Genomic DNA, 27,032 nt, shown 5'->3' with positions numbered 1-27,032 from the left:
ATATATATATATATATATATATATATATATATGGTAGCAGAAAAGACTTTAAAATATGTTGATGTTTGCGAGGTAAAGCATCTATGTAGGGCATTTCTATCAAGGCTTTTTTTTTTCTGCTTGAGCCTGTGTTACAAACATTTTACTATGTCTCTGCTGAGACTAATTTAAATGTGCAAATTTTCAATTCCTAATATAAAGATAAAACGTAAAGTTGACCCCAAAATACAAAAAAAGTGATAAAACTTAGTTTGCAATATAGACTCATATTATCATATTTTTAGTTCTATTTCAATGCTATCTAGAATTTTATCATTGCTTTTACCTGAAGTTTCAAATTGTTTTGGCTTCAGTCGGGAAATCAGTTTGTTTAGCTAGCAAAAATAGACATTAATAAATAAACCTAGAATACTTAGAAGAGATAGATAGGGACCCAGATCTCTCAAGAAATATGGCTACAGCTAATTGCTATTTCTACACAAATTAACAAGCAAGCTATAAACTGGCATGTTGGACTCTTTTTTTCTTTTTTCTGAGACAAGATTTCACTCTCTCTCCCAGACAGGAGTGCAGTGGTACCATCTTGGTTCACGGCAACCTCCACCTTCCAGGCTCAAGCAATTCTGCCTCAGCCTCCTGAGTGACTGGGATTACACGCGCACGCCACCACACCCGGTTAATTTTTGTATTTTTAGTAGACACAGGGTTTCCCCATGTTGGCCAGGCTGGTCTCGAACTCCTGACCTCAAATGATCCACCTGCCTCGGCCTCCCAAAGTGATGTCATTACAGGTATGAGTCACCACTCCTGGCCGCATTTGGGACTTACAATTGCAAACCTATATTATGCCATGAGATTAAAACTAAATTTTATATAAAGAAGGTAGAAAACTAGAGTACCTATTCGATCTAGTCGGTCAATGGCAACTGTCTCAAAGGCTCTCCTCATCATTGGATATTCCTCCAGGACCTCGTTGAAATTGTCCACAGAAAGTGAGTAAAGACGACAATATGTGTCAGCTCGAACACTGGCAGTACGACGTCCTTTGGTCAGCAGGCAAATCTCTATAAAAACAACAAAGAAGAATGACTCGTTTGATCATTTTCTTTTAAAAGCCATTAAGGCTTCCCACAACTTAAGACAAGTCTCATGGTGTGAAAAAACAATTATTAGCAGCATTTTCTATTATATCAGCAAATTCCTTCTGACAATTAAAAGTATCCAACTGACAACACTCAATCTTAAAATAATGTTCTTTTTTTAAAAAAGTTGAGACAGCTGGCTGTGGTGGCTCACACCTGTAATCCTAGCACTTTGGGAGGCCGAGGTGGGTGAATCACCAGGTCAAGAGATCGAGACCATTCTAGCTAATATGGTGAAACCCTGTCTCTACTAAAAATACAAAAATTAGCTGGGTGTGGTGGCAGGCGCCTGTAGTCCCAGTTACTAGGGAGGCTGAGGTGGGAGAATCGCTTGGACCCAGGAGGCAGAGGTTGCAGGGAGCTGAGATTGCACCACTACACTCCAGCCTGGTGACAGAGACTCCATCTCAAAACAAACAAACAAACAAAAAACAAAACAAAATAAAAAACAAAACAAAGCAAAAAAACACTTGAGACTTTTGGTTTAAATGGAAGGCTGAAACACAGTATACCTTATCCTTCCCACTACAATTCTCTGAAATAAGAAATAAAAAAGAAACAAAAGAGATGCAGAAAATGGAATAAACCATCCACAAAGGAGTTGAAAAAAGAAAGGGGTGATGATTAGAAAGAAGATTTTATGAATTCTGGAAGGCAGAAAACAGACGGTATAGTCTAGACAGAAGCCAAAATGAGTCCAAATATTGGCTTACAAAGTCCTATGATCAAACAAAGCTAGACCAGAAGTTTAGATATATTATAGGCATGTCTAATGTAGTTTGTATATTCCCAATGAGATCAGTATGAAGAAAATGATATTCCACATGTACAGAAGGACTCTCTATTTAAATGACTTTTAAGGATAATCCCTTACTGAAATTTAGATTTCCAAAATATGGTAAACAAACATTTGCAAATTTGGATTTCATTATTGGCTAGCTGAAGCTATATAGCTATAGAGATAATTTTCCATTTTGTTTTCCAAAATTTATGATTTGAACTACCGTAGGCTTTGATTATTTTTAATTTGGAAATAATTTAAACATTTAGCTTCAAAATAACAAATTTGAAAAAAGAAACGATAGAAGTATTTCTACAATTTACAGTCACCTAACAAAAGGAAATACAGTAAATATAATATTAAATGTCTAAATTCACATTCTTGAGCTAATTTAAAGAAGTCCTATTTATGTTGACAAACATTGTGAATAAATCATGCTGTAGACACTATGTACTTGATTGATGTTAGAACTGAAAATATGAATCAAACATATCTACTTTTATATGACATTCTGATAGTAAACAGAGGCATTATCTTAATACAGAGTTCATTTGAATACAATCTGGTAAGAACAATGTCACATATTTGCAAACTCCGAGAATACTAGAGAATGGCATGTGAACCAGTCTGGGAAGATAGAGAGCATTTTAGGAAATGTCACCTAAGCCATCAATTATGCTGTCTGCTGTCATTCATGTCGAGATTGTAATGTTGTAAACCTGCTAAATAATATTGTGGAGTCTGCATGTTTGCATATTTTTGTGCCTGAATGTGTGTGTGTGTGTGTGTGTTTGCGTAGGAAAACAAATCTATTTTGGTCAATTTTAAAGCAAATTACCATACCATGAAATTTACCTGCTACTATAATATAAACAAGGTAATTAAAAGAAGCACTTTGAATACTACTCCAAAATTAAATTCCTAAAGTACTAATGCCATATTATTATAATTTATGATTGCCATATTATGGCAAACAAATCTAAGTGTCAGTTTCAAATCTTGTGTAGAATGTTAAATGAAAGAAGTAAGACATGAGAAGCCATACACTGTGTGATTCCATTTATGTAAAATATCCAGAAAATACAAATCTGCAGAGACAGATAACAGGTTAGTGGTTGCCTGAGGCAAAATATGGAAAAGGGAATTAACAGTAAGTGGGCACAGGAACCTTATCTGGGTGATGAAAATATTCTGAAACCTGATTTGTGGCGATGGTTTCATACTTGGTAAATTTACTTAAAGATACTTGAATTGTACGCTTTAATGAATTATATGTGTAAAATACGTCATATTACAGCTATAAAAGTGAAAAGAAAATTAGTTTTGTTTTATTTTTTATCTTTATACTTATTAAATTTTATTTGAATTTATTTTCTCTTTTCTGAACTCTTTACTGTGGAATCATCGTTTTATCTCTTTTCTAAGTCTTTCTCTGGTGCGTTGAATGTTTTCTTTAGGTAATCTATTGATGTCCGATCACATTTAAAGACAAGAAACTCTGGTAATGTTGCAGAATTTGTTAATTTAAAGTTTTTCTTTAGGGTAAATAGGTGGGGAGCTTGTCCTCATATTTCTCTAAATACCAGAATGAGGAGGGCTTTACTTTAGGCCACTGACATCTCTCTTAACTGTCCTGGTTCTCCCTCTCATTCAATTGCCTTATAAAAGAACCACTGACATTTCCCTCTGCCATCCTCAGATACATGGTTGGCTACAGACTATTCTGCAACATGGAGGGAGGGATGTCTCATACCTACCATCAGCATAAGTCACCCACTTTCTGTTCTGTCTTCTGTGGTCCTGTTGTTTCTTAACTAAGAGACTGTTTAGTATTCTTCCAGGATACCTGCTGTTTCCTTGTCTCCTGTTTTGTGTACATATACTCCACGTTCCCTCTGCTTTCCCTTCAAGGTTCATCAGTAACCACCAGCATACATTTAACTGCAGACTACAAAATACCTGAATAGCATTGGTTTATCCAATACATTGATGTCATTATATTACAAAACAAAATTAGGGAGTAGGCAAGGCCAGCATTTGTTCAGCACTTCAGTGATGCCAAGGCACTGTGCCCGCAATACTTTGTTTTCTTTGGTCTTCTTCTCATGATCACAAGTTGAATGCAATAACTACACACATTCATATACTCACATGACAGCATCCAAAGTAGGGAGACAGCAAAAGACTTTCTTCATATATTTCTTTCTTTTTATGGTGAAGGCAAAAGTTGTGCTACAGTTCTCTAACTTACTTTCTCTAGCATTTTATTATCAGAACTGCATCACGTGGCCAGCCTTAGCTGCAAGAAAGGATTTAAAACTGAATATTTGGTAAATCGGAATAAGGTAACTACTGTTAGTCAGTGAATTAGGTAAATACTGGTTTAATCCCTGAAGTAGTATATGATGCCAGCCATACAAGATTTTATTAACAAGAAAGGGCCATGGTTGCTGGCTACAGAACCCATGTTATCTGGCACTTCACTCATATCTATTTTCTGTCTTCTAGAAACATGTCCCTCTGTCTCATCTCCTGGTTGCTCCCAAATACGAATTCATGCATCAGGTTACTTTGTGGTTGAGTTTGTATTTTATTCTTTTACTATTATTAATTGGGTCTCTGGAGCAGGAAGAGATAAAGGTATGTCCTGGGAATCATCTTAAATAAGAAATGTATTTGTCTTATGCTTAGAAATTATTTGGATTTATTTTTACAAAGGGCATGTGTTTATATACTATTTTAGTTTTAAAACAAGTTTAAAATTAGAAATAAGAATATAGCTATTCTGAGTATACAGTCATTTTAGAGATATGTTAAAAATAGATTTATTGGAGCATAGATATAAGTTTATTCATATTTTTTCTAAACCATTATTTACAAATTATTTTCTGGCCCCTGTCATCTGATGATCTCATATAATGAATATATAACATATGTAGCATATGTTACACATTATAGGTACGCATTACTAAGTAATCATGGCTTGAATCAGTTAAATATTACCATTGGTAAGAAAACAAATTATTCAAGGAGGATGCTTTTAAAATACTGTTTAAAGTCTACATGAAGAAATGTGTATGTGTGTTATGAGCTCTTAACCCAAAGGTTTTCTATATTGCTCAGCAAATCTTACCTCTTCATTACATTTTGCTTAAAAAGATAATGTTCTTATTTTACCTTTTGTAGTTTGTGGGATCAACACTGATATTCTAATTTGGTCTTTCTTGCAAGTAAATGAGATAGAGTGCTATTTGGGGCATTGTCTGTAGCAGTAATGTTTGGTTTCCTGCTGATTCAGGTATACACATACATACACACACACACACACACACACACACACACACACACACACACAGAGTTGCTTGGGCTATTTTAGGGATTCTTTTTTTGGTGTAGTATTGACCTGGGGATTTAGAATCCTGTGTTAGTCTCAGTCAACTTGCTCTTGTTTGTGAGAATTAGACACATATTTATATTCTGTGGACTTTATTTATCAGTGAAATGTAAAACTCAGTTATGTCTCTAGAGTTTTGTTGTCCTTAACTCTGTAACTAACTTAGACTTCATTCAACATTTTTTCTCTAAAGTCTCATTAATCTTTGTATCTCCAGTGCCTACAGGATAGATAGTAGGTGCTTAAAGTTAGCTGACTTGAATAATTGAATCAAATAGCAACATGCTTGATGAAATAAATGATTTAATCACCTACAAAAATTCCCTTTGTACTTAATGTGACATATTCCCCTATGGAGAAACTACGAGCTAAATATAGACTTGCACAACAAAGTGCCTTCAAAAGTTATATAAACAACTTTGTTCATTACCAAGTCAAAACTCATCAGCCATTACCTTGCTGCATGTCCTCAATAATTTCTTAGTGAGAAAAAGAACAACTGAAGGTTATTCATGAGAGGAGAAATAGCCATTGGGAAGTATGAAAAGCACTTAAAATAATCTCTTCTTTTAAAGCCTCTATACTCTGTTTCTAGTATGAATAACAGAATTAAGAAATGGCACACCCTTAGCAATGAAAAAAGAGTAAACTTTCTTATCATAGAAGCTTAGATTTCATGAATTGAATGTCCAGATTCAGTATGCATAGAGCAGGTGCTTCTCTGTGAAACAATTTTCTCTTGATACAGTATCATTTTGAAAATCCACTTATTGAGTAAACACAGCCCTTTGTTAGGTGTTACAGAGGTTTTGTGTATTTGCCATGTCTGTGTGTATGTGTGTCTTTGGTGGGGATGGGTAGTGTTTAAATAAAGGACATAGAGAAAAAAAAATTAGTTATCTGTAGCTCATACTATCGTAGGTACCTTAGAAATTATGTATGTATTAGTTTATCACTATTTCATTTTATTTTATTCTACTGAATTTCTATTTCCTAAATAATGGGTTTATCACTCTAGCTGGTTTAAGACATGTTAAAGACAGAAACGGTACAGTTACCTTATAATATCCCTCATAGTGCCTGCTACATTGAGTTTCCAGCCCAGGCAAAATGATTTAAAAATGCTTATGCATACATCAATTACAGTGAATAAAGGTAAAACCCACACTAAGTTATCTTCTTAAGTTTTGGATGATATAATATTGGTTCCCCTGCTCGGCATCTTCCCATGGTAATAGAACTTGCCAAATATTTTATGTACCTTCTTTTAGGAACATAATATATCTCTAAGGTTTTGTGCAATGTTTATAATAAAGAAAATTACTTAGAAGATTTGGTCATTTTTTTTCAATGTAGACATGCCTTTACTCATCAGGCAGAAATTAACTTACCCATGTTGATTTCATGAAGCAAATAAAGTTAAATACAAAATAAAATAAAATTGGACTCCCAAAGAACAAATTGAGTGCAGTTTACAGATACAAGCTTTTTAAAGATTGTCTTGGCATACTTTCTAGAATCCGTCTGTTCCAGCCTTTCTGCTTTTTTCTTGTTTGTATACTCTCTGAGAGCTCAACTAAGAACTTCCTAGTAGTGTAATAAATGTTTTAAGAATCTTGGTGCAAATTTACTTGGGTTATAATAAATTGTAAAAGTAATGGGGACTTAGAATATTAATTTTAATTTGGTAGAATTTTCCTAGTTTTCTTTATAGGGCATTTATGAATGGCTAAGTAGTTATTTCACCTAGTTAAGATGAAAACTATTGGTAATGCATCCTGTCATAGGAACATAGACAACTCTGTTTCCAATTTCAATTAGGCCTAGCACATTAATTGTATACCTTTAATAATCCTTAGGGTATGAGATACATCAACTTCTCAATGCTATTTTTGCTGACATTAGCTAGCCCTGATTATAAACATGTAAGTTCACCTGACATTACTGTCACCTATATAAACAGTCATTTGTATAATGTAGGGCAAATGGCTTCAAACATTTTGTAACTCAGAAATATTTTCCTGACCTCTAAAACTGAACTTGACATTGCAGTGACACAGAGCTAATCAGGAACTCATGACAGAAATGTCTAAAGTAATGTGCTTAACCTGAGCTTCTAGAATTTATGGGCAAAACTGTACTTAGCTTCTCATAGTAACCTAAACAAAAGCTGCTTCCTTCTTTAGTAACTGATACCATGAAATAAATGTAATTCTCTGCTGTGCATCAAAATACTAATTTCCCATAAATTATTTAGATTTCTAATTCAGTGTTTCATAATAATGTGCAGGAGAAAATATCACTTTTTTGTTTCTTTTGTCTTTGTAGACTTTCTGTATTTATACTAGTGAACTAGTAAAACCCTGCCTCTGTATGGCATAGGAGATGATAACATCTGGCTTAAATCATTTTGCATATCATGTTTGACTGGTAGAAGTACTCTGGGTATCAAATAGATTTTAATAGAAATCAAAAGAAGTTTAGACTAGGATAGAACATTAAATAGATGCAAATTTTTTAGTATTAAAATTGATTTTTTTAGTATAGTATTTTAATGCATTTCACATTTTGTACAATCTTCTAAAACAGATATTGAATACAATACATTTCTAAATATAGATATTATAAAGAAGGTATTATTCATGTATAGATATGTTCTAATAACCAGAATACCCAATTTTTCATTTTACTAAAGGTATAACTGCTCATTTCAAATCACACAGATACATTCCTAACTGCACAATTATTTGTGTCCTCTTCTACTACTCATGCCGTGCTATTTATGGTTATTTAGATCAAATAAAGTTATTGCTTTGTCAAATCTTAGCTCCAAGTTGGAGCAAATCTTCTCTCTTAAAACATAAAAATTAGAGTGATCACCTGGGCCTCTGAATGTTGACCTAGTAGCAACTCCTCAGACAAGCTACGTGTTAGCAAAGTTATTCGTTGACAAAGCTGTTATGTGGTTAACTAAAACAGTGCCTATAAAGAGCCCACCACAAGCCTGGCACATTGTGGGCACTCGTAAAACATTAGTTTCCTTCCTTTTTCCCCATTTCATTTTCTTCTCATAATTTTTCCTTATGATTTTGATGGTACCTGCTAGAAGCAAATAAAAGTAATGCTTCATACATCAAGTAGCTCTCCAAATTTGTGATATATAACTATCATCTTTCACCCTCTTGTAAACAATTTGTTCATAAACTAATCATACAAATTCCTTAGACTGTGTCTTGAGGAAGACAGTTTCACATCCACTAATACTCTTTCTTAATTGTCCCAGGGAGAATTTATCTTTGTGCTTCCTCTGTATCTTGATCATGTTGAGTCTTAGTTCCTACAACACATTATTGGACTTACTTGTTTATATTCTTTATACTAAACTATAAGGTCTTTAAAAGGAAGTGCAATGATTGCATTTGCAATGTCATCACTTACCAAACATTCTCATATATTATTTGGTTCAAGAAATATGGAATGTTGGGAGGCCGAGGTGGGCAGATCACTTGAGGTCAGGAGTTTAAGACCAGCCTGGTCAACATGGTGAAACCCTGTCTCTACTAAAAATACAAAAAATTAGTGAGTATGTTGGCAGGCACCTGAAATTCTAGCTACATGGGAGGCTGAGGCAGGAGAATCGTTTGAACCCAGGATAAGGAGGTTGCAGTGAGCCAAGATCACACCACTGTGCTATAGCCTGGGTGATGGAGTGAGACTTTGTCTCAGAAAAAAAAAAAAAAAAAAAAAAAAAAAAAAAAAAAAAAAGGAATAAGTGAATCAATCAATAACTGAAAATGGCTTACATCAGATTAAAAATATTCTTCATAAAACAAGGTGCTCACATTTGAACACAACATTCCAAATAGGCAAATCTTTTTGTGAAGCTTTGGCTCCAATTGACAGAAGTTATAATATGAGGCTGTCATCTGGTTCCTACTGATCATAAACATGTTTGTAACATGATTGTTTGATTTTGTTGTATATGTGAATTTTTGAAATTCAGGTTTACACTCTCCACTCCTTAACTTCTCTCCCTTTCCTCTTCTTTATCTGTCTTTCATTTCCATCATAAACTCCTTCAGTTTGCATAAAATCAGTTTTACATAAGACTGTTTGTAAACTTATATCGAATATATATTTGTACTACCTGTCTTTGGCAAGTTAAAATACCTAATGGATATTACTGATACTACAGATATGTTACATGGGTAGGAAGCAAACCTGGGTAGCCCCATGTTAGTCCATGTGACATAAACAGATTAAAGGGGTTCTGTTTTGTGATTGTAACAAAAATAACATAAAAATATCGAAGCTAAGAAGGGTAAAACCACAATTTTCTGCTTCTCTCTGTCTTTAAAAATTCACCAGACCATTCCAAATTGTTCCTTTCAATCTTTAAATCTAGCAACACTCAACTCGTCAAAAGTTAATCAAACACCTTGAATTATAAATGCCTTTAAAATGCAGCCAGCTTTTAAAATTCCTCAAATGATTTTGGCTCTTAGGTACCTCCAATGTGTTTTGAAGTAGTATCCTGACAGCCCTGTTTTCCTATGTGGCTTAATATGCTTCTACAAAATGAAAAAAACATATGGCAGAAATAATAGTCTCCACAGGAAATATATTAACAAGATATTTATGAGGCAAGTCTACTGCAGCCTAAAAGGTTATTTGTCTCCAAAATATTTCCCTTGATGCTCTCTCTCTCTCTCTCTCTCTCTCTCTCTCTCTCACACACACACACACACACACCACATGCACACATGATAAAATAAACATTTAAACACTAATTTCCTCTATTTGTTTAATGCAAAAATTAATTCAGTTCATTCGGAATGGATTCATTAGTGCAGTGTTTGTCACACTTTAATATGTTTAAGAAACACCTGGGTTGTCTTACTGCAAAACAGGTTAGGATTTAGTAAGTCTGGAGTGGGATGAAAGAATCTGCAATTCTAACAAGGGACAGGTATTACCACTGATAAGCTTCTTTTGGGTAATGAATTCATATAGCTTTCAGATTTATAATTAAAAAAGGGTTCCTCATTTAGAAGAAGTTGGAAAAGGTAAACAAAAGGAATGGAAATTAAAGATAACATGAATTCAAGTTAACCACCATTTTCCCTGTAACCTGCACCTTAGGCAACTGTGGAGAATACAAAATAAGTATATGACATTGATCCTGACTGAAAGTGTTGAGAATATAAATTCAAGCATAATACAAAAAAAGATGTGAGCATTAATTCCAAGGCTAAACAACCTACTAGTGACCGTATGTAAATTCAAATAATATGTCATTCATCATAGAGTGATTCTGTACATCACTGGTGACATGAAGGGTCTTGGTTAGACTTCAAAAAAGTGTAGAAACTACACAGACAATGAGGATGAAGAGGACAAGAGAAAAGGAACAGGAGGGGAGAGAAGACATTAGAATGAAACAGTATCATGACATAGTTCAGAGAAGGGTTTGGAAGGTAATTTTTATGAAATTTTAGGAAGACCAGCTTGACAGGATCATAAGTATTTGGTTAGGCATAGAGAATATTTTTCCATGGATAAGAAAGTTAGTCTTGACCTACACTATTATTGCAGGGCTCTTCAGGAGAAAAACTTTGTTTGTAAAATACTATTTTAAGAAATTAACTTATATGGAATAGAGTGGAGAGTCCTAGCTCCTACGTATCTTGCCATTAATGGGAAAGACAGCCTCTCTTTCTCCAACAGGTAAGTTTGTTCTCTCAAATCTTTTGCTTTATGATGCAGGCGTATTTATCTACAATCAGTTTGCCAAATGAACTGGAAGGGAAGTTTTCAGTAAAGAATTGTGAAGAAGTTTTGATAATAATTTTGGGGAATTGATTGATCTAAAGCTGCAGCACTGAGAACAGAAGTGGTCTCTCTAAATAATCACTGTAAAATGAAACTTCAACAGAGCTTGAAAGGGGATGAGGCATCCACAATTTTAAACCTAAACATAAAACAAAACAAAACAAAAAACAAACAAAACAAAAAACAAAAAACAAAAAAAAACAACGCTAGGCTGTGTCTGTCCTGGGAGTGAACATAAGATAAAAGGTTGTTTTGGGAACAAATAAAGCAAAACTTTTGCATAAAAAAATCTAATTTCATGAAACTCTTTCTCACATTAATCCAGTTATTCCTTTGTTAAAAAACGAAAGCAGTATTTGTGTGTGTGTGTTTTGTACAAATTGGTAAGCTTTTCTCATGTGACTTTAAAAATCTCTGATAACTGGTTCAACCAGGATTGATGCTTACTCCAAAGATGGTCATCTATAACTCAGGTAGCAGCCCATCTGATGATCTGGCTGGAGAACTCTTTTGATGAGGATGCTTCAATCAGACTGTGACTAATAGACTTAATCATACCTATTGTTGGGGAGATTTAAAGTAAAGAATGAATAAGCTAGAAGAGTCAGAGTGCATGAGTTGTGAGAATGATAAATCCCCAAAGTGGTGTTGGGCCACTGGCATCACTGTGGTTTCCTGATGGACAATCTCACCTGCCATAAAGTCTGCCTCTAATACTCCTGAGATGATTTCCCGTGCTTCGCTTCTTCCTGTGCTCCCTTACAATGCACTCTATCATCAGTTAATCTGATCCTTACTTGTGTCATCCCCCTGAGTGCCTGACTCATACAAATCTCTTACTGTGCTCCCTTACAACGCACTCTATCATCAGTTAATCTGATCGTTACTTGTGTCATCCCCCCGAGTGCCTGACTCATACACATCTCCACTTGTGACCTCTTTCAGGTCTTGACGTTCATACCGGTCCATTTTGTTAAGAGCCTCTACCTTTTCCTTTATTTCCTTCACTTGATAGATTACAATGAGTTCTTCAAGTTCAGTATATGAGTAGCCACAGAGAGGTAATGACGTAAGTAGAAAACTAATACCCTACCTATAGAGTTTTCATTTTCTACTTTTCAGGAATTTGAAGTATTCATAGAGGACAAATGGGAATCCATCTTTGTGCAAGATAACAGAAAAAATTTATTAGGCAAATAAAGCAATCCTATTACCACTGCCCAATCAAGAAAACATTCACACTTATAAATCAATCCTAACAGAGGTAAATATCTGTTGATTTTTTCCCACTCCAAAAAACATAATTCTATATGACTACTAATAAGCAAATTCAAGGTAATAACTACAATCATAAAAATGCCACTGAGGTTTTGAATTTAAAAAGTTTGTGTATAAGCTTAAGTATGGGTTGGTAAGAAATACTAATCCACATGGGTAGTTACTTTAGTTAGTAGTATGTCTTAATTGATAGAGGTAGAATGCATATACATTAAAGGTAGAATGCATATACATTAAAGTGATGATGATAAGAAAAATATATTTTATAGAATGTTTTTTCTTATACATCTTATTCAGAATGAGTTAAATTTGGAAAAGAGGCTTGTTTTGAATAGAGGGGTTAGATCTGGAGTCCTATAGCCAAATCCAAACATTGGTTTATTGAACTGCTTTTTTTAAAATTAAGAAATCGATTTATGTTTTAAATGTTTGTTAAAATAAAAGTAAAATGAAAGATGGGTATACAATCATATATGGCTTACAAAGCCTAAATATTAACTATCTGAACTTCTGAACTTTTACAGAAAAATATTTGCATACTCCTTGGTTACATACATTTTTTTCCTTACAAATATGCAAATAAAATCTAGAAAGAATAGAAATCAGTGGACTAAAGATGTATAAGCCACTATTTAGCTTGTGATTTTAAGCAAAGTGAAGTGAGGAATTAGGTCAAACAGTCCGACCGTTTATCCAAACCACATATTATCTTTTATATTTGAAAAATTTTCTCTGACTCATTTGGTCAACAGATAAAAAGGACACCAGGAAATCCACCCAGCAAGGGGTCTGGCTTTCATTCAGGAGAAAAGACACCCACTCATTGTTTCAAAGCTTAACTGAAGTGTGATACATCCTATTGAAACCATGTTCAAAGAAGCCTCACATAACCAGAAACTCAAAAAGTCAATATTTTATTTCCATATTTGAGAAGGGTAAGGATGATAAATGACTTTCCACAAAGATAAGAGCTACAAAAGGCATATTTTCCTATATTTTGTTAATGTTTTATTGCAGAAAATTGTAAACACATAAAATAACAATATACTATATTACTAGAATACTAGTACAGTATAAGTCTAATGAATTAGTAAAATAGTGTAACATAATACCATAATAAACTCTCATATGTTCATTGCACAGATTAAATGATCATCAACTGATAGGTTGTTTCACTGGTACGTCATACACTGCCACCTAATTATTTTGAGAAAAATTGCAGACATTATTTCAAAGATAAAATTTCAGTATGAATCACTAAAATATATTCTTAAAATAATATAATATCACTATAACACCCCCAAAATTAATAGTAATTTCTTAACATTGTCAAATATTTAGCTGGTGTTAACATTTTTTAAGCAGGCACACATTTTGTAAAGAAGTTATCTGCAGGTCATGTCTCAACTCCCTCACTTTCCTGAGAAGTCTAAACAAAAATGTCCTCTAGAACCTATAACACTTAAAATAATTAAAAATAAGCTTTGAAACATGAAATATATGCAATTTGTTATAATACTGTATCAGGACAAGAAAATTCTACTCATGTATTTCAAGAAGGGATACTGGCCAATTTTTAGAGCACCAACTAAAAACAAAAAATTTTGCTGTTGTTGAGCGCTAGCAAAATATAACTAAAATACTCTAGTCCTAGAATATTGATTTATCAAGCTATACCTTTATTTGCTATTTTGCATCATCATCACTATCATTAGCAAACACTCCTAAACAGAAAGATGAAAGACAACTGGAATTTTGGAGGTCAAGTGAGAATGAAGGAAGACTTGAAAGAATCTCAGAAGAGAAACAAAATAAATGCCAAGAGAAATGATCTGAATGCTATTTGACTATTATTAATTTCTCCACTTGTGTTCCAACAAATAAAACTGAATGAGACTTTCTAGACTAGGGTTTCTCAACCTCAGCCCTACTGACATTTTGGGCCAGATAATTTTTTGGTGTCTGGAGTTGTCCCGTGCATTGTAAAATGTTTAGCTTCATCTCCCTGGCCTCAATCTACTCTAAGCCAATAGCAAACTCCTCACACTGAAAGTACCACAATAAGGACTGACAGGAGTGCTCATGAGGACATATTTTTGGCCTCCTATCTTCATAAACCCTGCTCTAATAATCCAAGGTGCCAAACATGCTAGTGCTTTGTGTCTTTGTACAATTTTGGATCATGTTTACAACAGGAGTTTAAAATTATGTTTTAGATATCAAAGCATCTATAAATAAACTCTTTGGGACATTTGCTTTAATTATGTAGTCTTTTTTTGGATAATCTTTTTGGAACATTGTAAAACAAATGCTAATCACTTGTTCATGAGAGATAGCTATTTAAACACATTAAAATGCTATTCAAAATTCCATCTATTTTACTTTTCCATTCAAGTGTCAGGTAACTCCAGTTGGTTTACCAGTTTAATTAACCAGGATAAAATAGATTTCTGCTGAAGAATCTGTGGCATTTAGATTCAGATGCAAAAAAAAGGAAAAATAAAATTTAAATTATTGTTAATAAATAGTATCATGTGCAAATTGTTTATGACAGATAAAGTTTGATTCAGTTGGAGATTTTTGTTAGTATGTTGATACGATTTGGCTCTGTGTCCCCAACCAAATCTCATGGGGAAATGTAATCCTCAGTGTTGAAGGAGGGGACTGGTGGGAGGTAATTGGATCATGGGGGCGGATTTCCCCCTTGCTGTTGTGGTAATGAGTGAGTACTCAAGACTTCTGCTTGTGTGTATAACTTCCCCCTTCTCTCTCTTTCTCCTGCTCCACCATGTATAGCATGTGCCTATTTCCTCTTCACCTTTCACTATGTTATAAGTTTTCTGAGGCCTCCCCAGCCTTGCTTCCTGTATAGCCATCAGAATTTTGAATCAATTAAATTTCTTTTCCTCATAAATTACCCAGTCTCAGGAAGTTTCTTATAGCAAGGCAAGAACAGACTAATACATATGTGCAGGCAAAAAAGTATTTGAGAGCATGCAGACAAAAAATATACAAGAGCTCTTCTTCTTTTTTTTTTTTTTTTTTTGGAGACGGAGTCTCACTCTGTCGTCAGGCTGCAGTGCAGTGGCATGATCTCGTCTCACTGTAACCTCTGCCTCCTGGGTTCAAACAATTCTCCTGCCTCAGCCTCCTGAGCAGCTGGGACTACAGGTGCGCGCCACCATGCCTGGCTAATTTTTTTTTTTTTTTGTATTTTAGTAGAGACGGGGTTTCACCATGTTTGCCAGGATGGTCTTGATCTCCTGCCCTCGTGATCTGCCTGCCTCAGCCTCCCAAAGTGTTGGGATTACAGGCATGAGCCACTGAGCCCTGCCAAGAGCTCTTCTTTTTGGCTAGCTATAGTATATGTTTAGGGGAATGTTAAAAGATTCACATACAAAGATATTCTTTCATATTGAGCCACATGTTTAAATTTTATTGACTTTTACACTGGTATAAAAGCACGTAGATTATTTAGTGTGGTAAACTGAAAAAAATACATCCAGTACTGTCACATAGGACTATCATATGTCATTAAAAAATTCTGCAATATATTTTTCACCATATAATGATATGTATATAAGTTTAATGGAAATTCCTTCAATATTTCTTTAGAACATCACTTAGTAAAGCATTGAAAGTTACTTTGTAGGTACATTGACAACATTGTTTTATTTGTGCTCCATGTGTAAAAGAAATGGGCTTTAAAAATTGTTTTCCCGATATCAATGTAAAATAAAACGTGTTGTTGTTATTGGCTTTCTTATATGTTATCTTGAGTAGAGTGTTGCCACACAATATCTTGAAAATACATTGAGAAGTATTAATTCAAATTATGTGTAGTGAGTGGATTTAGTGTAAAGAAAGTTTGGGTCATAAAAACAATCATTCTTTAATTTACTGTCTAGCTAGATATAGTACATTAGTTTTCCTAGCCAAGGTAAAGACAGTTCTTCCCCAAACTTGAGTTAGTTTCTCGTGACAATTCACATTTAGATGATACTGTCAGTGGAATAAATTTCAAATTCCTTAATCTGGCTTTCAAAATCTCCCATAATCTGGTCCGATTTAATGTTTCCAACTGGTACCGTCTCTAATGACAATCTCAAATGCTCCATTTCAATTCAGCAAGCATCTACTTAGTTCCAGCTACTTGCTTCATTCTGTGTTATGGGAAACATACCTCACAGGTCTCACTAGTAATTCTTTCAATCAGCTCCCGTAAAGCTCTTGGTCATTCTTTTCTTCAGTGTGTAGTGTGGATTTCTCTTTACAGAAACCCTATTCTTAAGGTCCTCTACATACTTAAATATCATCATTTACTGATTTAAATCAAATATTAGTTGTGTTGACACATTTGTCTATTTTTTAATCACTTCACTTAACCTGTAATCTTTTAAATCATCAATAATAAAAATAAAATTAAGCTTTGTAAAGGTAATTACAAACTCGTACTGCATCCTCCATATCTGAACTGGACTTAAGAAAGTTCCCACTTTCCCCAAATAAATGTGACTTTATGATGAACATTGCCATGGATAAAGATGAAAATATACTTTTGATAGCATATTCAGAGATTATTAAGGAGAATAGTATAAAATGCACATGCATTTTCTATCTTTATATTATACTTTGGAAACAAACCTATGAAATACTATTCTTGATATAGGAATGGGCAAAGATTTCATGACAAAGATGCTAAAAGCAATTACAACAAAAACAAAAATTGACAAATGGGATCTAATTAAACTTAGGAGTTTCTGCACAGCAAAATAAACTATCAATAGAGTAAACAGACAAACTACAGAATGAGAGAAAATTTTTGCAAACTGTATACCTGGCAAAGGTCTAATATCCAGCACCTATAAGGAACTTAAACAAATTTACAAGAGAAAAACAAACAACACCATTAAAAAGAGGGCAAAGGACATGAACAGACACTTCTCCAAATAAGACATACATGTGGCCAACAATCATATGAAAAAAACTCAATATCATTGATCATTACAGAAATACAAATCAAAACCATAATGAGATACCATTTCACACCAGTCAGAATGGCTATCATTAAAAAGTAAAAAAAATAACAGATGCAGGTGAGGTTGTGGAGAAAAGGAAACACTTATACACTGTTGGTCGGAGTGTAAATTAGTTCAACCATTGTGGAAAGCAGTACAGTGATTCCTCAAAGAGCTAAAAACAGAACTACCATTGGGTCCAGCTATCCCATTACTGTGTATACACCCAGAGGAATATAAATCATTCTACTATAAAGACACATGCATGTGTATGTTGTTTGCAGCACTATTCACAATAGTAAAAATGTGGAATCAACTTAAATTCCTATCAATGACAGATTAGATAAGGAAAATGTGGTACACAGACATCATAGAATACTATGCAGCCATATAAATGAATGAGACCATGTCTTTTGTGGGAACATGGATGGAGCTGGGGGCTATTATCCTGAGCAAACTAATGCAGGAACAGAAAACCAAATACGGCATGTTATCACTTATAAATGGAAGCTAAATGATGAGAACACATGAACACAAAGAAGGGAACAGATACTGGGGTCTACTTAAGGATGGAGGGTAGGGGAGAGGAGCAGAAAGGGTAACAATTGGGTATTAAGCTTGGTACCTGGGTGATGAAATAATCTGCACAACCAATTCCCATGACATGAATTTACCTGTGTAACAAACCTGCACAGGTACCCCTGAAAGGAAATAAAAGTTTAAAAAAATGGCACTCATTGAAAATGGAGAATATTTTAATACCCTGTAACCCCTTTCTTTCCTAACAAACATTTTTGAAATATCTTAGAGGTAAATGATTGCATTTATATAAACTGCAGTAAAGATGAAAATTAAGAGAAAATAAAACAAAAATATATTTAGTTAATAGCTAAGCAGGAGCAAAGTGATCCAATGCATAACTCCAAGGAGACTTAGCATCTGTGCACTGAAACGCTTGTTTTAACAAGTCCAACTGCATTTTCTAACTATGTCAATCCTCTTTCCCTTGGCTACTGCAGAATCCAGTTTATAGAATATATCAAACTGTAGCCTTCTTGCTGAGAGGAGCTGAATACTGCTTTAATTTCCCAGCTGGGAGCTGGTATTTCATTATGAACCAGGCATATTAAATTGTTGTGTAAATGTTAAGACCACAACGTAGACCATATGGCAGTTTCTTTTTACAGAAGAGGAGAGACCTTCAAATCAAACTGTTAAGTCTGAGAACCATTTGAAGTCACAGTCATTAATGTGGAGATATGGACAAGAGATTTATTTCCCTTTTTTATATGTTTCTTCCTCCTTCCTATGCATCATAAGAGATGGGTCTATTTAAAGTGGAAACAAAATGTAGGTCAATACTAAGTCTACTAAACTCTAAGTGGAACTTCCCCAAGTTTCTATTTCATAATGGTGGGGGAAATGCTACTTTAAAATCAATTTTCTAAGTCCATATTAGGGTGATGGTTCACTTTGGAACGAGCTGGAGAGATTCCAGATCATCAGAAATGAGTTTCTTGAGGTGAAGGAGTAGAAGTAGCTCCATAAAATTTCTTTCTTTAAAATAGGTGACACTTTCCTTCAATTTGCCATCTCCATCTCAACTTTTCCTTGACACAATACTGTTCAATTTTTACAACTCAGCTCAGAAGTGAGGTGGGTACTCTTAGGGCCTTGAACATTTTGTTTAGGCACAAGTGGGCCAATGCACATAGTTAATGCAAATAATTGAACAATAAATCCAAGACATCTTTCTAAAATGTTATCCTCTGGGCTGGAAATACAATTTCACATCTTCTGCTGCCATTTCTTTTCTCATTTTCACTCTTTTTATATCATTATAGACTTCTCACTTGGAAGCTGGTAGGAATTAGGTTTATTCTTAGGTATTTCTGGGGTCCTATAGACTTAGACACTTTCAAAGCAATACATCTCATTTGGAAGGGTATTTTGCTTAAACATTTTTTACTATTTTCAGCCCTGAGTTATTAAAGGTATTTATATTTTGGCATCTTATTCATTTTCATGGTCCCTGAGAAAAATTTCAAGATTGTTATCTGAAAAATGTAGCCGAGATCAATCACCACCAGTTTCTGTCCTCTTCATGATTTTAATGAAAAAAGGTCTTGACTTAAAGATGCTCTTAATTGACTAATGCTGGCAGGAATGTTGAATTTTGTTTTACTTTCTAAAACCACCCATACCCTCCAGCAGAAATGGAGGAAGTAGAGGTCTACATTTATAGAAAAACATGGTAACTGTGACACATGAATGATTCAGAAATGACCTAGGATTTGTTCTGCAGCACCTTATGATTATCTAATAAACAAATCATCAGATGTTTGCCATCAGTTCCTCATCTTCTCTGATAAACTACTTTCTTTATAGTTTGGGGAGATACACAAAAGGAAAATTTAAGTTTTTAAAGAACTTCATAGTTAAGGAACTAAACAAACCTATGGTTCTAAGATTCTCAGAAACTGGAAATTAACTTTTATTTAGATAATTCTCTTTCTCATTACACAGGAAAAAGGGGACATATGTAGGAGACAAGATATGGGAGTATTATTTTGTGTCTTCTCTCAGTGGCAAATTAATAATGATAATAATGTTATCTTTACCTACTTACATGGTTTAAAAAATATATACCTTACTAGAAATTATAAGTGCAAACATTATAAAAAAATCCTTTCTGTTCTCCAGGTTATAATAGTACATGCACAACTGTGAATATTATTATATAAAAATGATTTCAGTATTTAAGAAGTATTAGACCAAAAATTTCCAGTTTCTTGAGGCAGGAAGCATTGATAATTACTCTGTAGTAATAAATATCCTGTAAACTTCAAGAAAATAAGAACTTTTAATATATTTTGAATCTTTACAATAAGAGGATAAATATGTACTGAATTAATACACTGCATTGTAAAATGAATGTAATTAAGATTTTAAAGGCTACTTCTATGAAGTGTCTTATGTGTTTTAGTCTTCATCTTTCTCACTCATGTCCAATATGACTGTATTATTGTGAGTGACCATCAACTGACTTGCTAGTACTGAAAATATTAGACACATCTTTTGAGACTCTATTCATTTCTTTGGGGTACAATCACATATCCAAGCAAAGGGAACTACTTGTTGCATACCATTAACACATTAAGATGTTGTTGATGTGTTTCTCTTGTAACATATGGTATGAGGTACAAAGACATTTTTTTAAAATTACTTCTGACATTTTAAATTTGCAAAGGACATCCCAATAATGTAAGTTTAATATACACTGAAAAATTAGTGATGAAACATAATATAAAGTGATTAAACATTTTCCACTTTATTATTTTTTGCTGAACTGTTCTGACTGGCAATTTTATTCTTCCCATCTAAGTAAATTCAGCCACGGAGAAGTGTCTCCATGGATAATAGATAGGTCAGAACAGTCATACTTAATTGAAGCATGCTTAGAATTAGTAAATTCTTATTATTTAGCAATAGGCTAGAAGGTATGCATGTGCGTGTGTGCCTGTGTGTGTGTGTGTGTGTGTGTGTGTGTGTGTGTGTGATGTGTTTTATAATACAATAGAAGTGGGAAGAATCCTTATTTTCTGAAATGTTACAGACTAACATTATTGGTAACAATGTTCAGAAAATTTACCTGTTACTGTAGGAAGAGCATTTACCTCTGAGTGAAAGTCCCAGCCCTGTCACACCAACCTCTAGGCTCATGCATTTCTCAGGCTCCTCATTTGTATAAGAGGATTAGATAATGAATAAGCTCCCTCTAATTCTAAATTTATAAAAATGTTTATGAATAATTTAGTTTGACAAATCTATGCCTTCCATTTTACTTGTAAAGCATATGAAAACATACCAAAATGATAGAGATTATATATTCTTGTAGTTATTTTAATATAACTGAGTTATATAATACACATGGAATTACTTAGTACAATGCCTGGCACATTAAGAACTAGTTGTTTGAAGAATTTGGATTTTACTAAATCCTAGAGTAAGATTTCTTATGTGTATGCTCATAGTTCAATTTTGCTTATAGTGAGGAAATTAGAATTTTCAGAGTTGAGGTTATTTCTAGTTTGAACAAGCTGTCACGATTAATTATTTCACCTCTACTTCCCCACCCTCTGACACACACACATTGATATAGAGTCATTTTCTTTGCTATAGGATTAAGACTAACATAGAGTCAGGAGAAATACAAATTGACAATTAGATTTCCAGGGTTGATTCACTTGACATGAGCCCTGAATCAATAATGCCCCAGTACTGTCTTTTACGTGCGTCTACTGCTTTATAGTACACTGGCCCTTTCGCTTATGTTAATGCCTAACATCATGGCACAGACTGTGCCAGGTACTGCTCTAAGTATTTTAGAAATATTGAATCATTTCATCCTCTAAGCAAACCTAGTGAGGTAGGAATTACCACTATTTCAGTTTTACAGATTTGGAAATGTTCTTGGGGAAGATCTGTGGCTTTCCCAAGGTCCAACAGCATCTCAGGGTGCAGCTTCATAACCAGTATCCTCTCATCTCCCACCACATTTCAAGGAGCTTCACAGCCCAAGGTCTGACAATTTCTACTTTTCTTCACTATCCATGAAAAAGAGTGGTAGTTATTTTTTAACCACCAGAGCATGAATCATCACAAATCTCACCTACCTCCATTTCTTTTTAAATTGCTAAGTGGTTGGCCTTGAAAACACTCACAGTGATAATACTACAAATGAAATGCAGCCTTTCTTTAAAAATACTGTGAACTCTAGAATAGGCAAGAAGACATTTTGGATGTTTAATGCCAAACAACCTGGCAAAAAGAATACACCCTTCAAGAGTCCCATTCTAACAGAATCATTGGTCTGAAAGGGGCTGTTGAAAGTGTCTGTCTTAATAATCTCATTTTACACATGATAATTCTGAGCCCCTGGCTATTATATGTTAGGTCCCATCTACAGAAAGGAAACTAGAACCTGGCTCTGTGGATGTTGAGCACACTGCCACATCATGTTGCCTCCTAATCCTTTTACAGTTTTGATTGTAAATACACAATTTGGTAATTTAATTTGCAATATTATGAGAAAGAAAGAATCGGGCATTAAATCATGCTTCGGTTCCCCAGACATAACTTGTAAGCTACATGTGGTGCATACTTTGGTAGAGAGAATCCTGGTACCGTTGCACAGTTCTAGCAATTTGGAACTTTGGAATTGAAGGGAGGGTCTAAATTTAAGAGTAAGAAAACCTGGGCATAGAATAAAAGCTTCTGTTATTAGCACAGGGGGAAGGCCACATGGGAAGGAGCAAGCTAGAGATACGGTTGAAATGAGAACACAGTGAGAAACCAGCCATCTGTCCACCAGCAATGAAGCACAGGAAGTAACTGCAGGACATCATTGCCTTCCAAAAGAACCTGTTCACATAGCAGATTCCTAAGATCAGTCCTTTACTCATAAACTGTATTTTTGGGGGGCATTTATACAATATAAACTTAAGAATATTTAAACCTAAATACCTCACAATGATAAAAAGCCCATTATCTTTCCTATGGATATATTAACTATTCTTTGGGATAAAAATATGACTTAGAAACTGAAAATTTTAAATTGTTTCCAAAAGTATACTTAATGCCTCAGAATGTAAAACTTATTGTTCATACAGAAAGATGGTATTACTTCACCTTACTTTACTCTGGGCTGAGAACACAGAATAAAAAAAGGTAAGTGGAGAATGAAAGTATATTAAAAATAAAATTTTGAACCCTAGTTGATTTCATGCAGTTGTACTTGCATAGTTTGTTGAAGTGTGCCTTCTCAGAGACATTTACGTCACTTTTTTCTCCTAGACTCCACAAATACAATGGAGCATTATAATAATCCGTAAAGAAAGTAACACAACAGAATAATAGTTTGCACAACTTTATCCAAGGAACTCAAAGTACTTTATTAATGTTAGTTCATTAATCACACCAGAGTGTGGCAGAGGATGAATAGATCTGCTGAAGCAGGGCAAGAACATCTTACTCAGCAAAGTTGTAGTGAGACTCAAAAGTCAAACGGGAAGCTGGAGAGCAGATATACAGGGACAGAAAAAGAAGTGAAGTCAAAGGAATCTTGCCCTTCTATTCAGCACTTCATTAGTCCATTTAAAATGCAGTAACAAATTACTATAGAGTAGGTGGTTTATGGACAACAGAAATGTATTCTTACCGTTCTGGAGCCTTGAAATTCAAGATCAGGATGCCAGCATGGTCAGGTTCTGATGAGGGCCCTCTTCTAGGTTACATACTGCCCTGTTTGTATTCTCTCATGGTAGAAAAGAAGTTGGCTGGTTCTCTGCCTCTTTATATTGGGGCATGATATGGTTTGGCTCTGTCCCCACCCAAATCTCATCTTGAATTGTAGCTCCCATAATTCCCACGTCCTGTGGGAGGGACCTGGTGGGAGGAATCATGGGGGCAGCTTTTCCTGCACTGTTCTTGTGATAGTGAATAACTCTCATGAGATCTGATGTTTTTATAAAGGGCAATTCCCCTGCACATGCTCTCTTGACTGCCCCATGTAAGACATGCCCCTGTTTCTCCTTTGCCTTCCATAATGATTTTGAGGACTCCCCAGCCATGTGGAACTGTGAGTCCATTAAACCTCTCTTTGTTTATAAATTACCTAATCTCAGGTATGTCTTTATTGGCAATGTGAGAATGGACAAATACAGGGCACTAATCTCCATCCTCATGACCTAATTACCTTCCAGAGACTCGACCTCCAATGTCATCACATTTGGGACTACAGTTTCAACATATGAATTGTAGGGGACAAAAACATTCAGTTCATAACAAGTACTAAGTAAGATACGACTGAACACTAAGTCTAATTATTTGGTTTACATTTACGACTTCTGTTAAGAATTTGTAGGGAAAACAAAAAGAAATAGACACTTTTATGTTTAAAAAATTATAAAACAAAAAAGACACCATTTATTAGGAGAAAAGTTTGGTAATTAATTTAATGTTATAAAAACTTATTCAATTAAAGGTGGCTCCAAAAGTAGATCCAATGCCACCAATATTTATTCAGTAAAAATAATGTGCTAGTCATTATGCTGAGGGTGCGGATACAAACAGAAATATAACATGATCTTCTACAAGTCTGCAGTATAATGGGAATGTAATAGTCTCATAGTTTCCATCTATCTTTTATATAAATGCTGCAAATAATCATGAAGAAACAAAAGAGATTATGAGAAAATAAGAACATGAGTATAAATAACATTTGAAAGAAAAAAATAATCTTAAAAGTACAGCTTTAATTTGGTTTCAAATGTCTTTCACTGAAATACAGATTATTCTTGTTATAATAATGTAGACATATAATCATTGTGTCTATCAGAAACATTGAAAATGCTTCATACAACACAATGGCCTAAGTATTATTTGATTTTCTCACTATCATCATCTTGCATATTTTAGTTCTTATTTGGCCACAATTTCAATGGTCATATCTTAGACTTCATTATCATCAATAGCTTAACTAATTCCAAAACCTCTATTCAGATCATTTCTTGTATTTCCACCTCACTTTATTCTACTTCTCCACCTCCAATATCTTTTCTCTCTCATATGGAACTGTAGTTTATTAACTCTACTTCTTATTAACTGTTCGCTACCTTCCCACATGAACTAAGTTAGAGTTCTTGGTCTACCACTAAGATGACCACCTTATAAATATATCATGTTCTGTGTATGCCCACCTGTTCTGTTTTCTGGACAACACTCTGAGCTCATCTTTTATAAATCTTTTAACCTCTCTCTCTGGTCTAGCGAAGCTGGCATCCTTCTGCTCTTGGAACTTACCACCCTGTTTTCACTTCAGGAGTTTGCACTTGTTATTCGCCATGCTGATAATGTTTCTCTCTCAGATGGTTATATGACTAGCTTTCCTTCTTTTTTATTTTATTTATATTTTGAGACAGGTTTGTACTCTGTTGCCCAGGCTGGAGTGCAATGGTACAGTCTTGGCTCATTGCAACCTCCACCTCCTCAAGGGATCCTCCCACTTCAAGCCTCCCAAGTAAATTTGTGTGCTACCACATCTAGCTACTTTTTGATTTTTTGTAGAGACAGGGACTCACTATGTTGTTCAGGCTTGTCTTGAACACCTGGACTCAAGTGATCCTTCAGCCTTTGTATCCCAAAGTGCTGGAATTACAGGCATAAGCCACCACACCCAGTGCTGTCCCTTTTCATTAAGCTTTCTGCCCAAACTATTCTTTTAGTAACTTGCTTTATTATTTTTTCATAGCATCAAATATTATTTGAAATTATTTTATGTATACATTTGTCTATTGTTTATTGTATGTCCATTCAATAGTGCATAATATCCATGAATGCTAGAATTTTATTTTATTCACTATTGTATGACAAAAATTTAGAATACCACATGGAACACAGAAGATTTTCAATATCCATTTGTTGAAGAAAAAAAAAAGGAAAGAAGAAAGGAATGTAATTTATTTGAACACTCAGGGATATATTGGGCTTAACATGAAATAACAAATTTCATTTATACCATTCTAGATACAATTCCCTTGCAAATCTCCTTTATCTTAATCTTACAACAATTGATAACTAATTTGTATAATATGCTGGGCACTAGTCAAATATGGCTATTAATATTTAATTTAATCCAGTTCCTCAGTCACACCAGCCACATTTTAAACACTCAACTGCTGGATATTGTTAGTGGCTAGCTTTTTATTATTATTATTATACTTTAAGTTCTAGGGTACACGTGCACAATGTGCAGGTTTGTTACATATGTATACATGTGCCATGTTGGTGTGCTGCACCCATTAACTCATCATTTACATAAGTATATCTCCTAATGTTATCCCCTCCTGCTCCCTGCACCCCACGACAGGCCCCAGTGGGTGATGTTCCACTTCCTGTGTCCAAGTCATCTCACTGTTCAATTCCCACCTATGAGTGAGAACATGTGGTGTTTGGTTTTCTGTTCTTGCAATAGTTTGCTGACAATGATGGTTTCCAGCTGCATCCATGTCCCTACAAAGGACATGAACTCATCCTTTTTTATGGCTGCATAGTATTCCAAGGTATATATGTGCCACACTTTCTTAATCCAGTCTGTCATTGATGGACATTTGGGTTAGATTCCAAGTCTTTGCTATTGTGAATAGTACCACAATAAACATACGTTTGCATGTGTCTTTATAGCAGCACGATTTATAATCCTTTGGGTATATCCCCAGTAATGGAATGGCTGCGTCAAATGGTATTTCTAGTTCTAGATCCTTGAGGAATTGCCACACTGCTTTCCACAGTGGCTGAACTAGTTTACAGTCCCACCAACAGTGTAAAAGTGTTCCTATTTCTCCACATCCTCTCCAGCACCTGTTGTTTCCTGACTTTTTAATGATTGCCATTCTAACTGGTGTGAGACGGTATCTCATTGTGGTTTTGATTTGCATTTCTCTGATGGCCAGTGATGATGAGTATTTTTTCATGTGTCTGTTGGCTGCATAAATGTCTTCTTTTGAGAAGTGTCTGTTCATATCCTT

The 27,032-nt window shown here is 34.6% G+C and overlaps 1 protein-coding gene across 1 annotated transcript in view; it reads right to left on the bottom strand.

Annotated features, from left to right (window-relative positions):
- The window catches only part of LOC108529783 (potassium/sodium hyperpolarization-activated cyclic nucleotide-gated channel 1), a gene marked incomplete at its 5' end in the record, with an annotated part of 47,604 nt that overhangs the window by 3,105 nt on the left and 17,467 nt on the right, over window positions 1–27,032 (bottom strand). Inside the window, one exon of the mRNA XM_017872302.1 lies at window positions 900–1,064. Within this exon, the coding sequence (XP_017727791.1) occupies window positions 900–1,064 (165 nt within the window). The remainder of the gene's footprint in view (window positions 1–899; window positions 1,065–27,032) is intronic.

The sequence above is a fragment of the Rhinopithecus bieti genome, unplaced genomic scaffold (genome assembly GCF_001698545.2).
Source record: "Rhinopithecus bieti isolate Rb0 unplaced genomic scaffold, ASM169854v2 scaffold_7310, whole genome shotgun sequence".
Classification (NCBI taxonomy): Eukaryota; Metazoa; Chordata; class Mammalia; order Primates; family Cercopithecidae; genus Rhinopithecus; species Rhinopithecus bieti.
Note: the sequence above shows the minus strand (reverse complement) of the source record. Positions and strands in the feature narration are given on the sequence as shown.